This window comes from Magnolia sinica, chromosome 4 (assembly GCF_029962835.1).
Source record: "Magnolia sinica isolate HGM2019 chromosome 4, MsV1, whole genome shotgun sequence".
NCBI classification, from domain to species: Eukaryota; Viridiplantae; Streptophyta; class Magnoliopsida; order Magnoliales; family Magnoliaceae; genus Magnolia; species Magnolia sinica.
The window spans coordinates 98,112,496-98,126,805 of NC_080576.1; the positions used below are offsets into that span (position 1 = coordinate 98,112,496).

General features: G+C 38.8%; 1 protein-coding gene across 1 annotated transcript; it reads left to right on the top strand.

Annotated features, from left to right (window-relative positions):
* Positions 1 to 1,639: 1,639 nt before the first annotated feature.
* On the top strand, positions 1,640 to 12,608 carry LOC131243466 (ricin B-like lectin EULS3). Its single transcript, XM_058242839.1, has 3 exons — positions 1,640 to 1,777; positions 2,765 to 2,887; positions 12,342 to 12,608. The coding sequence occupies exons 1-3, from the start codon at positions 1,673 to 1,675 to the stop codon at positions 12,591 to 12,593; spliced, it is 480 nt and encodes a 159-aa protein (XP_058098822.1). The 5' UTR covers positions 1,640 to 1,672; the 3' UTR covers positions 12,594 to 12,608.
* The last annotated feature ends 1,702 nt before the right edge of the window (positions 12,609 to 14,310 follow it).

A 14,310-nucleotide genomic window follows, 5' to 3' on the forward strand; every position in this document is an offset into this window, starting at 1 on the left:
TCCATTTTTTCAAATCATTTCAACGCATGTCCCAAAAAATGAGGCAGATCTAATGCTTTGGATTAGGCTAATATTTTTGAAACATTTGTGAGACCATAAAAGCTTTGGATTAGGCTAATATTTTTGTTATGTTCACCCAAGTACGAATGCCCTAATGAACGGTTGGGCTACTTTATGAGTGGTTTGGATTACATATAAATATCATGGTAGAGCCCCAAAGTGTTTTTACTATCAAAAGCTCCTTTCCACTGTTTCTTGTGTGGCCCAGTTGAATTTTAGATCCACATGATTATTGGTCTCATTTCTTAACATGAACTGCCAAAACGGATGGATGTGGTGGATTTCTTACAAACATCATGGCTGGCCCACCATGGTGCTGCCTTGATTGTGGGGCCCACTTGATATACGTATTGTACATTCACTGTCCATCCCTTTTTCCATATCATTTTAGGACATGTATAAAAAAATGAACCCAATCCAACTCCCAAATAGACCAAAAACAAAAAACAGTGGTGAATTTCCATTAAAAACTTCTTATGTGCCACAAAAATTATAGATCAAGCTGGTATTTTTTTTCCCTTCATCGAGATATGTGTGATCTTCTCAAAATGTTGGACGGCATGGATATACAATAGATGCATTAAGGTGGGCTCTACTGTCAGGCCGTACCGTGTTGATAAGGTTAGGGTCGCATCTACTATGCTCCCATCCTTGGGTCAGAAGCCAAGTGAGGCCACCATGGTGTTTGTGAAAAATCTATCTACGCCGTCCATCGTCCATCCATGTTTCTCAGATCATGTTAGGCTAAAAAATGAGGCAGATATAATCTTAAGTGGACCACACCAAGCAGATTCATTTTAGGGTCCAAAGAGTGTCCATCATTGAAACCTTCCTAAGGCCCAATTGTGATTCAGATCTATCTCGTTTTTAGGATCACGGCCTAAAATAAGATGGCAAAATGGATGAACTGGTTCGATCACACACATATAGGTAGGCCCAATTGACTCTTTTTAACGTACAACACCTTCCGTTCGGTACAATAGTAGGAAAGCTTGGATTTTTGCCTCTAGACATTAATTAGAGTGGTTACTTTAAATATTGTGAAAGCAAGCTTATTTCTATAACTTATTTTAAAGACAGGCGGTTTTAAGAAAAAGACCATTCTTATATATACTCCCACCATCTACACCAAAAAACATCACAACCTACTTCATTTTCAGGTAAAAGTCACTTGAAAACTCGTGGGCATAGAAATGACTTCGAAGAGCTATTTGGTGTGTGGGATTCGGTGGCATGTAACTGCATTTGGTCATGCAAATTCGGTCAGGCATTTGTAAATGATATCCAATATTGGATTCCCAATATCATATCATCCTCTATCAATAGTAGATACCAAAGGATATTTTCTGGTGGATTTTGAAGTTCACTACATCTTTGAGCCCATGTTGATGCATGTGTTTTAATCATCATGCAACGATGGTGTTAATTCCATCTAATGTAATTCCATGCCATTTAATCCTACTTTCAAAATAGGCCTTACTTGTTGTAAGAGAATTCATATGGTAAAATTCTTTCTTTTGTTCCATCAGATCATTTTAGAATTTAATTTTAATATGGTCTGTTTTTATTTCAGTGCAATTTACTCCTGTTCATCTGCGGTCAGAGGCAGAAGATGGGGACCCTAAGAATTTTCAGCAAAGCAAACACAGGTTACTCACTTACTGTAAGAGATGGGATGGTTGTTATGGCCGAGTCCGATAAAACTGACCCTCGCCAGGTCTGATTCTCATTTCGCTTTTTGACTTTTCATTTTTACATTAATATGGCCTGTGGGCCGTGAGGATTTGATTTTTATTTTTTATGTTTTTATTTATTATTATTATTATTTTTTTCTGGCTTCTAAAACTTATCGCGCCTACAGAGTTACTCACTAAGCTCTTATCGTGCTGAGTAAACTCTGTTGGGCCCACTGTGAATATATATGGTTTATCCACACCGTACATCCATTTCCCAGCTCATTTAAGGCGTTGAAACCATGAAGAATATCCAAAGCTGAAGTTGACCATACGACAGGAAACAGTGGGAATAATGATTTCCACCATTGAAATTTTGCTAGGCCCCACAGTGATGTTTCTTTGTCATCCAACCTGTTCAGAAGATTAAAAAAAAAAAGAAGCATGGATGAAAGGGAAAACACAAATATAATTTTGATCCAAAACTTCTATGGCCCTCAATAATTTTTCTACGGTAGACATTCAATTCACACTGTTTCCGGTGGTGTGGTCCATTTGAGCTTTTGGATATGCTTTATTTTTGGGCTCAGGCCATAAAATTATATGGAAGGAGTGGATAAAATAAATAAATCACTGTGGACCCCACAGAGTTTACTCACTACGCAATCCGCTTCCGGGTTCAGGTGGGTAGGTGGCTTACCATCCTTACTATCAATGGTCCAGTTTTGATATTCATGGTGGGCCCACTTTCTTGATGCTTATTGCAAATCCAAACCATTCATCATTTTAGGGCATGGCCCAGTGGGTCTATGGCTAAACATCGTTGAAATTATTAATGGTCAGTTTTGATATTTTTAGGGTGATAACAATCAATCACAGGCTTATCAAATCTAATTACAATCAAACACCAGATAAAGGGATCTAAAAATAAAAGGAAGAATATACAAGAAATAAAACTTTCCTAATATTTTTCATCTGTATTTTTTCATAATATTTTATTCATTTATTTCTTTATTGGCTTTGTGTTGCAGCACTGGATAAAGGACGAGACATACAGTACGAGGATGCAGAAAGCAACAGGCTTATATGCCTTTTCTCTCATCAATAAAGCTACTAATCTGGCTTTAAAGCATCCCATCAGTGCTAAACTCCCTGTAAGTATATGCTCTTTATTTCAATTTCAGTCCTTTCTATACGGGAAAAAAATATATAGCTTTTCATTTTTTTAAGTGATGGAAGAACTTCAGTACTGCAATGTAGTTTCCTCCAATTACTGCTTAATCTAGATGCCGGAGAGCATAATGGGTCTGGCCACTGCATTTCTCTTTGAGATTTGGTAGGCAAACATGAGATTTGTCAAGACCACAAAGAAGGCCATGGCCACCAACATGGAACTTATAAGCCCATGTGACAATATGACACATTGTAAGTGAAAGCTTCCCATCAAGTGGACCCATTGTTTAGATCTCATGGCCTAAAAATCATGCATCCATGTTGTTCAAAACAAATGGATGAGTTAGAAAATCAACATTAGCTCACCATTTCCAACCATATCAAAGTTCTAACCATTCACATGAGCTGAAATATCCGAACTATCTCAAGATTCTAACCATTGACAAGAGCTCATAAATCCAAACTACCTCAATGTGCTATTTGAATGAGTTCATAATTTCCAGCCATTTCATGATGCGCATGCATATATAGTTCGAGAGAAAGTTCATTCAACAAGTTTTCAAATGGTACATTTATACATGATTTGCTACTTCAGTAAAGGGCTAGTATACACAAGATTCCACATTCAATAAAGGGTCTAATTTGCACACACCATTGTATAGTTTGTTGCACTTGTACACTTGAGCAATAGTCTAACTGTTTTTTTTTTTTTTTTTTTTACACACGCACACACACACCCCACACACTCACGCTAGTGGAATTTCACCACCTCTGGGTATTCGAACCCTTGACCGGGAGTTGGAACTCCTAAGAGTCTACCACCGGAGCAAGAGTATCTTGCACATACATATAATGTGCACCTCATGGATCTTACTTGCCATACTAATACACTTAAATATTGATCTATCTTGTACACACATCACATTTGAATGGCAAACTATTTTAGTCATCGCCACACAACGTAGGGTGGGCTGGTTTGTGCACTACTAACCAATGGTCAAGCGGACCAACATAGGCACCATATATCTATGCTAAAGTGAATCAAATCAAGTATCATTTGCACATGTTCAAGTGAAAGTCAAGTATCACTCATCTATGCTTAAGAGAACTAATTCAAGTATCATAAACACTTATTCAAGTGAACTAAGTTGAATATCATTTATACTGTTGCGCAGCACGCCAACAACGTTAGTGAACCGAGATCCAATGTCCAGTCTCACCCATAAACGATAAACAAGAAGACATATAATTTAGAGATAGAATTAAAGCATACCAAACAAACCATAAGATAGAATATACATGGAAAAACCGGAACAACGGTCAAAAAATCATGGGTGCAAATTTTCACTATGAAGAAAACGAGATTACAAGCAATATACTAACCTCTTGATGCTCCCATGCACAAAGATAACCCTTAGCCTAGCTTAGAAAATCCTTTCTCATATCCTAGAATAGCCCTAGGACCCCTATTTATAGTTTAGGCAACTTTCCTTTCGCACTCTTGCAAAACCGCCTCAAATTTACGTAGTCTGTATCAAATCCGCAAACGAATCTGCGTAACCTCGACTGGTTGAGCGGACCCTCGACTGGTCGAGTACTTTAGATCCAAAAAACTACAGCTCGCTGGACTTTGAGTCGAGCGAATGCTCGATTGATCGAGTAGGCCACTCGACCGGTTGAGCAGCCCACTCGACTGGTCGAGCGGTCCTATCCAGATGTGGCTCCACATCTCAACAATATCCCACTTGGAGACACATCACCATAAACCTTCGTCTTCTACATTCGAAATGCACCATCTCCCCGTCTTCAAGCCTAAAGACCAATCAAAGCTGAACAGAGCTTCAGCTTCTCCCGTGTGATCGCCTTGGTCAGCATATTCGCAGGATTCTCACTTGTATGGATATTCTCCAGAGTAATCGATCCATCTTCCAGTAATGAACATATGAAGTGATATCTGATGTCAATATGCTTAGTCCTTGAATGAAAGGATGAATTCTTAGCCAAGTGTATTGCACTCCGACTATCACTGTATAACTTGCAATCTACTTGCTTCTTTCCCAACTTTTGTATGAAACCTTTCATCCACACCATCTCCTTATACGCCTCTGTAGCTGCAACATATTCTGCTTCCATTGTACTAATAGATACTATCTTTTGTAACTGAGAAACCCAACTGACTGCAGCACTACCCAGAATAAAGACATATCCTGTACTTCTTCTTCTGCTGTCGATATCTCCTGCCAAATCTGAATCTACGTAGCCTTGTAGCTTGATTTTCGATCTTCCATAACACAGCCCTACATCCTTAATACCTACCAGGTATTTAAGGATCCACTTCATAGCTCTCAATGTTCCTTCCCTGAGTTGTTCATGAACTTGCTAACAACTCCCACTGCTTGAGCAATGTCTGACCTCGTGCTCACCATAACATACATGAGACTCTCAATAGCTAACGCGTATGGGACTTTAGCCATGTAGTTCCATTCCTCCTGCGTCTTCACACCTTGCCCCTTAGAAAACTTAAAGTGATTGGCTAATGGAGTGCTAACCAACTTAGCACCTCCTATACTGAATTGATCAAGTACCTTGGGTATGTACTCTGCTTGTGATAAAACTAGTTTCCTGTTTTCCCTATCACGCTTTATCCTCATGCCTAGGATATGTTTTGCATCTCCTAAATCCTTCATGGCAAATTCTCTAGATAGTTGTCTTTTGAGATCTGAGATGTCCTTCATGCTTGATCCGGCCACAAGCATATCATCAACGTACAGAAGAAGGATGATGTACGACGTATCAAACTTCTTCAAATAACAACAGTGCTCTGCGTGACATCTCCTAAAACCGTTTCTCGACATGAAACTGTCGAACTTCTTGTACCACTGCCTCGGGGCTTGCTTCAAGCCATATAAAGTCTTCTTCAGTCTACACACATTGTTCTACTTTTCTGGTGCCACTTATCATGTCGACTGATGCATATATATCTCTTCTTTAAGGTCTCCATTAAAAAAGGTTGTCTTAACATCTAACTGCTCTAGATGAAAGTCCTCTGTAGCCACTATACTCAAGACCATGTGAATCGTAGACATTTTCACTACCGGTGAAAATATTTCAGTGAAGTCGATACCTGCCTTTTGTTGGAACCCTTTCACAACCAATCTAGTTTTGTACCATTTCGAATCATTGTGCTCCTTCTTCAGTCTGTAAACCCACTTGTTATAAAGAGCTTTCTTACCCATAAGTAGAGTAACTAGCTCCCATATATGATTAGACTCAAGAGAGCCCATCTCATCATCCATGACCTGCTCCCACTTAACTCGTGTATCTGACTGTAATGCTTCTTCAAAACACTCTAGTTCACCATTATTTATCAGCAGTAGATAATGTAAGGAGGATGAGTATCGAACCATGGGTCTCCTCTCCCGAGTAGACCTCCTCACAAATAGTGTCTACGGCTTTGCCTCACTATGCTCTTATGCATGTTTCCAACTCTACGAATTCTTTCTCATCGGCCTTATTTTACTACACACTGTCCTTATACATCACTTTTTTATTGAAGATTACGTCTTTACTTCTGATGATTTTCCTGTTCTCTGTATCTCAAAAATGGTAGCCAAAATCATGTTATCCGTAGCCTATAAACATGCACTTCCTAGATTTCGCATCCATCTTGTTTCTATGCTCTGCATCAATGTGAACATATGAAGTACAACCGAACACTCTGAAATGTGCAAGGTTCACTTCTTTTCCAATCCACGTTTCTTCTGGTAGCCCACCTTCTAATGGTGCTGAGGGACTTCTATTGATGAGATATGCGGCAATATTCACAACATCTGCCCAAAATGTCTTAAGCAATCCTGCATGTAACCTCATGCTCCTGGCACACTCAAGGATAGTTTTGTTAATGCGCTCAGCCACACCGTTCTGTTGCGGTGCCCTTGGAATCATTTTCTGATATTTGATTTCATTTGATGCACATTACTCCTCAAACCTCTTATCATAGTACTCTCTCCCATTATCTGATCCGAGATATTTTACTGTATTACTTGTCTTATTTTCTACCATTATTTTTCACTTCTTAAATATATCAAATACATCAGATTTATGCTTTAAGAAATAGATTCGCAGTTTTCTACTAGCATCATCAATAAAAGAAACAAAATAACGTGAGCCACCAAGAGATGATACTTGTGCTGGTCTCCACACATCAGTGTGTACAAGCTCCAATAGATGCATCTTTGGAGCGTGTCTTATTTTCTTGAAACTTACCCTCTTCTTTTTTCCATACACACAGTCCTCGCAGAATTCCAAGTCGATAGACTTTAGCCCTAGTAGCTTCCCTTTTGACAATAGTACTTTTATCCTTTTCTCACTCATATGTCCCAACCTCTGATGCCATAATTGCCCATACACTCCAGTTGATGCGACTGTGAGTGAACTATACGATCTTGAAGTCACGTATAAAGTACCTTCCTTCTTACCTCGAGATATCACCAAGGCACCTTTTGTGATTTTTCAGGAATCACTGGTGAATGTCATCACATATCCAGTATCGGCCAACTGCCTCACTAAGATCAAGTTTCATTTCAAACTCGATACATGTCTAACATCCTTTAATTTCAAAGTCATGTCGTCTTTCTGACTTATATGAACATTTTCCTTTCCAACAATACTGTTGGGCTCATTATCACCCAGGTAGACTCTCCCGAAGTCACCTGATACATAATTACGCAGAACTTTCTTACATGAAGTGGCATGAAATGAAGCATCCGAGTCTATGACCCAAGACTCATTCCTAGCATCAAGAGACAAGATCAACGCCTTTGTGTCACTCTCCTCAGATAGATTCATTGAATCCTTTCCACCTTGAGAGCTTCTTTCTTGTTTCTTAAGTGCCCTGCAATTACGTTTTATGTATCCCTTCTTCGCGCAATGCCAACACCTATCTTTACCTTTTGGTCCCTTAGACTTCTTTCTCAACTTAGAACGCCCATGTCTATTGCCTCCTTTATTCAAAGATTTTTCTCTTCCTTTAACGTTTAGAGCATTTCCTAAATCCCTTGAAACTCCTAATTCCTTTCTTCTAGATTCTTCGCTGAGAATTAGACCGGCCACATCATCGAATTTCAGCTTTGTCGACCGTGAAGAATTGCTCATAGCAATCATCAAACTATCCCAGCTGTCTGGCAAACTGGACAAGATCAATAACACCCTGACCTCGTCTTAAAAAATAATGCCAACGGATTCCAATTGGCTCGTGACTGTATTGAACTTGTTTAGATGTTCAGCCACACTCCCACCATCTAACATCTTCACGTTGAAGAGCTGCTTCATAAGATGAACCTTGTTAGACGCTGAGGGTTTCTGAAACATCGTAGCTAGAGCCTGCATTAATTCTTTTGTGGTTTTCACCTTAGATATATTGAAGGTGACACTCTTAGACGAAGAGAGTCGAATTGTTCCTAAATCCTTCCGATCCAATAAAGACCATTCATCATCTGTCATCCTCTCTAGTTTCTTCTCTTTTCCTTCTAGAGGAATATAGAGGTCCTTCTAATATAGATAATCCTCCATCTGTATCTTCCAAAAGGTAAAGTTTAAACCATCAAACTTCTCAATTTTAATTTTCCCTTCTTCTGTCATCGCTCCCACTTGAACTAAATCAATAGCTCTGATACCAGTTGTTGTGCAGCACGCCAACAACGCCAGTGAACCAAGATCCAATCTCCAATCTCACCTATAAACGATAAACAAGAAGAAATATAATCTAGAGATAGAATCAAAGCATACCAAATAAACCACAAGATAGAATGTACATGGAAAAACCCCAATAAGGGTAAAAAACCATGGGTGCAAACTTCTACTATGAAGAAAACGAGATTATAAGCAATATACTAATCTCTTGATGCTCCCATGCACAAAGATAACCCTTAACCTAGCTTAGAAAACCATTTCTCATATCCTAGAATAGCCCTAGGACCCCTATTTATAGTTTAGGCAACTTCCATTCCACAGTCTTGCGAAACTGCCTCAAATTTACGCAGTCTGTTTCAAATCTACAAATGAATCTACATAACATCGACTGGTCAAGCAAGCTCCTCGATTGGTCGAGCACCTCGAACCCAAAAAACTTCAGCTCGTTGGACTTTGAGTTGAGCGAACCCTCGACTGGTCGAGCGGACCCTCGACTGGTCGAGCACCTTGAACCCAAAAAACTTCAGCTCGTTAGACTTTGAGTCGAGTGAACCCTCGACTGGTCTAGTAGGCCGCTCGACCGGTTGAGCAGCCCACTCGACTGGTCGAGCAGCCCTGTCCAGATGTGGCTCTATACCTCAACACATACATGTACATATTCAAGTGAACTAATTCAAGCATCATAAACACTTGTTTAAGTGAACTAATTTAAGCATCATAAACACCCTAATCCATAACTCAAGTGGTAGACTGAGTGGAGATACCTCGTTTCAACACTGAGATCTTGATATCGATCCCCTAGTGAGGGTGGCTAACACTGTGTACTGACAATAAAAGAAAAAAAAGAAAAAAAAAGAAAAAAAAGAAAGTGAACTAAGTTAAGTAATTTAAGCATCATACCACATGTTCAAGTGAACTAAGTCAAGCATCATTCACACATGTTCAAGTGAACTAATTTAATCATCATAAAATAAATGTCCTAGTGGGCTGATCTTAACATCATTACCATATATTCAAGGATGACGGTTTTTTGTCCACTAAGCCATCCTAGGTGGCTTGCCACCTCTTGCCTGAGATTATGTAAAGAGAAGATGAAAAAAATAGGAAAGAGTGTGTGAGATATACTCACTTGTTTCTTCTTGTGTAGTATTCCTTTGATGAATGGTTTGGATAACTTGAAGTGTGGCTCCTCTCTCTCTCTCTCTCTCTCTCTCTCTCTCCTTTTCTTCTCTTTTTTTCTCTCTTTTTCATTTTTAAGCTTGGGTGTGTGAAGAGTTGGCAATGGGGGAGTGGGCCTTACATATATTGAGAGAGATGGATAGGAGGTAAGGTGTAATGAGGTGAGAGAGAGAGAGAGAGAGAGAGAGAGAGAGAGAGAGAGAGAGAAAGAAAGAGAGAGAGAGAGTGATGGGAGGTAAGGTGTGATGAGATAAGAGTGAGAGGAGGGATAAAGAGAGCATGGGAGAGGGATGGGAGTGAAGAGGAGATAGCATGGAAGAGGAGAGGGGGCCTATAGGGGTTAGTAGGAGTGGTTGAGGGTGTGAGAAGCCTTGGCCTTACCTTATCAAGGTCAAGACCAAGGGATGAGGTGTACAGGGGATGATGTAGAGGTATATGTGGCATGTGGGTCCCATGGTCAAAGTCAATGGTCAATGGTCAACAGTCAACTATCGCTAGTCAACAGAAGTATGTAGGTTTAAAGTGTGAGTAGTTGTGTAATGAGTGTATGTGTGAGTATGCATGTGTATATGGCACATGGGTAAGAGTAGGTGTGTGGGTGGGTGGTGCACATGTGTGTGGGCATGTGCGGCATTCACATGCGTGAAGGTATGTATGCATAATAAAATTAAAGTTTATTACATGGAGCTTTGACTAGAATCTTGAATGGTTAATATATTGAAAAATACTAGTGAGAGAAATGGACAAGGTATTCCATGCAAGACATTTTTTTTGGGTGGGGGGGAGGTGGGAGGTAGAGGGAGAGGCGGTGGCCTCTCTCTCTCTCTCTCTCTCTCTCTCTCTCTCTCTCTCTCTCTCTCCTCCTTAAGTGTTGACGTATTGCAAATGCTCAAGCGAACAGTTGCCTCAGGCCCTACATCGCGAGGATTTAGCAAGCGTGCTTTTTCCTTGGACCTTATGCCCCTCCCTCCCCTTAGACTAGGCAGCATGTGCTCCACACCCACGTCTCCATTTAGTGGACTGTATAGTGCTCCTCCAACTAGTGAACTATATACCCGAGCCTCCATCTAGTGGGTTATACACTCACCCCCTAGTGGACTAAGCACTCACCCTTTCTATTTTTTTACTAAGAGGTAAGAGAAAGAAGAGATGAGACATGTTAATTGGAGCCGTCCACTCGCATTTTTCTATGATTGTGTTGTTGGCATACCATCTTCGTCATTGGATTGAGGAGGTAAACTGGCTTGTCTTCCCACATGCGGTTGATTTGAGTGGACTATTGGGATCCATCTTTTGGATCTTCGACGCGGTCTAGTAATTGTGTCACTCAGTCCATAATAATAATAATGATAACAACAATAATAAAATATAACATGAAACGCTATCCGCCTGCACCCCACATTCCATAACAATGACGGTGGCTGTAACAACCACCACCGTTACTGTTAGATTATAGGCTATGACAACCTTGTAAAGGCTGTTATGGTGCCCTTTTTTCCCTTTTTGAAAAAATCTATTTCGAACCCATTACGAGGCTCTTACTGACTCTTTTTTTTTTTTTTTGTAATGTCTATTTAGGCCCTGTAATGCATAATGATTAGTACTTGTTTTGGCATACCATGTAAAAATACCATGCATAATTTGCCATTTCACACATGTCAGATTGGATAACTTATTGGAGTTTTTTAGGTTACGAGGCATTTGAAGATCTTATCAGTTAGGAAGAAACCAGTAACATTAAAGTTTATCAATGATGGAAAGAGTTTTCCTATCTACTTTGCCCTCCTTTTAATCTGCCAAATTACAGCTTGATCTATATTTAGGTGGAAAAATCTGCAATCCAACATCATTCAAAAAAAAAAGAAAAAAAATAAAAAGAAGAAAACCATGCCAACCTCAAAAGTTTTGATCTGCTTCTTTAACCCTTTTTTCCCTAGCAAAAGAACCTTTCGAGCTAATACTTCTATTTAGAAGATAAAGTTTAGCACAAAAGAATGGTTTGCTTTCCCATCCTATATAATTATTGAATAATGTGAATAAGTGGGATTGAAACTTGTCAAGGAAATGCTTTTTAAACCTTTCATGATGGATGAATTAAGAAATGACAAGATTTGGGCTTCTGGTGTAGTGTTGGAAGTTGAATCTTTTTTCATAGTTTCTAAGATTAGATCATTAGCATCATCTCTTGATGTATCCTTTTAAGCATGTGATGAGAGAAGCCGACAGTTCCTCTGCCATGATGGATCATGTATCTTTTGTTTTCTTAGTAATTTGACACTTATACATGCATGAATACATACATATAATCTTATTATTTCTTGAAATTAGATCTTGATTTAGATTTCAAACATCAGAAACCTATTTTTAAGAAATTTCATGGATAACACCATCCTTACCTTTTAAGTTTCTGTTCTTTTTTCTTTTTTCTTTTCCGATTTTTTTTTGTGATTCAATAAAGGGTGAGAGTATTTGTTTTTTCTTGATATTTCAATAATTAGAGCTTTAATCAATGCACATCTTAAGCTTTTTCCCCCTTTCTTGCCTATGATTGAAAAACCATTGCAGGTTCAGCTCAGCTCACACAACTTATGTGTTCTTGACGAATCAATTCTATGGATGAACAACGTGAGCGCAGGTGACGGCTTCACATATATAAGGATGATAAACAACAACAACTTGAACATGGATGCTTTCGTTGGAGCGGGAACAATAGTGGACAACACTGTTGTTGGGCTTTGGGAGCCGAACAATGCACCTAATCAGATGTGGCAAATCGTTCCTTACTGTAAGTTTTCGAATTGCCATAGCTCTATATAGAACTCCTCAAATAAAGATCAAGAAAAGAAATTAAATGAACCCATTGCAACTTTCTCTTAGTTCAAAACTAAGACCATGTATTTTTCAATATTTAGTGTTTCTCTCATTCATCCAATGCATGATAACTAATATTAATAATAAAAAAGTAAGAGATAATTAAGGTTCACTTAGACGCATAAGATTTCATGAAATTTCATGATAAATTAATCTAATTTGGTGCAAATTCTTCCGGACGGTTTTATTGTGGATTTCCGATGTTTTCAGTGATGCGTATCTTTTGCTCACAATCTAAGAGAGATTAGTACCATTTCTAGAGGGCTAAACATTTCATTTCCTCAGAGGGATTTGGGCCCAATTGTCTCTACTGGTCCTCTAGCTGTAGCAGGGCTTGATCGGCCTTCATTGTGATTTAGGAATTGTCTCCCTCTCCTTTTTTTTAATGAATTTGTACTTGTCCTTCATTTTTTTGGTACAACCAAACACCATCCTATAAGAACCCAAGTTTCTATAAAATAACCTTGAGTATGTATTCCTTGCTTTCTTCCATATCCAAGTTCATTTTAATTTCTAGATGTAACAAAATAAATAAATAAAAGTTGGAATTTTAACGATGGGACACCTTGATGGATCCATGTCATTCATTTGGTGGGCATTATGTCGTTGGGCAGCATGTTAGAAAAATCCATTGTCAGATGATTTTAGACACCTGGTAGAAGCTGAGTGAGCATACTTCAAGACAACATATAAAACCTAAGTAGAGATATTTTGGTTAGATGAAAATGAGATAGACCATTTTCTGTAATCTTCTTTTTTCTTCCATGGATGATGTATCTAAGACACTCTTTTTCATTTCCTTTGCTGAATGCAGGATATAATTGTAGCAGTGCGTTGGTGAATGATCTTATTAAATAAGCTTTTATAGCCATTTAAAGAGGCTATCCTTTACAACAGTGTGTTGGAAGGTGGTTTTCACCATGTTGGCGTTTTCTTTTGGTTGTTTGGATCATTGTATGAAAGACTATTGAGTTTTGTTGGATTGTTTGGACTGCTAATCACTTCTATCAACTTCCTTATTGCTCTAAAATATGTGGGTTTGAAAATTAGGGCTTATCATTCTTTTTCTTTCTTCGTTTTTCCTTTTTTAAATCAACTTGCATTGTTATGAAATATCTGTATGAAGACTTGTGGCATTGCTCTCTTCCTTTCCTATGAAGGGAGTCAATGCCTTAAATAGTGGCTAAGGTTGATAGCCGGCTAAGACAATCCTACCTCATTTTCTTTCAGTTTCACATTAAGACTAAGCGATGCTTATGGACTTTTAAATTCAGGCCTAAATCTTGCCCTTGGGATCTATATGTTGCCTTTGACCCATGCTTAATAGTGAAATTTGTGGAGCCTAAATACTAGTTGAATCCAGATTGAACATAGGATTGGGCTCGGTTCACAGGGTTAGATGTGCAGACTGAACCCATTAAGGTCTATCCATTGCATAATCTTTTGGGAAAATTTTTCACAAAACCTATGGTATATCCTTTAGTGATGTGGTAACAATCTTACAAGTTGACAGGTGAGGCACTTTGATGAATGGATTGTAAGGGTGAATTTGGATCATGTAATACACTACAATGTACCAAATTCATTGTCAAATCATAGTTTTACTGTGGTTTCTCGGGAAATCGACTATAAAGGCGTCATACCCACATCAGAATTTGTCCAT

Bases quoted from the DNA above. Each gene is read 5' to 3' on its own strand.
- LOC131243466 (XM_058242839.1), top strand. From the start codon at position 1,673: ATGGGGACCCTAAGAATTTTCAGCAAAGCAAACACAGGTTACTCACTT. The intron at 1,778-2,764 runs GTCTGATTCTCA...TTTGTGTTGCAG, and splicing joins ATAAAACTGACCCTCGCCAG to CACTGGATAAAGGACGAGAC. The intron at 2,888-12,341 runs GTAAGTATATGC...AAACCATTGCAG, and splicing joins CCATCAGTGCTAAACTCCCT to GTTCAGCTCAGCTCACACAA.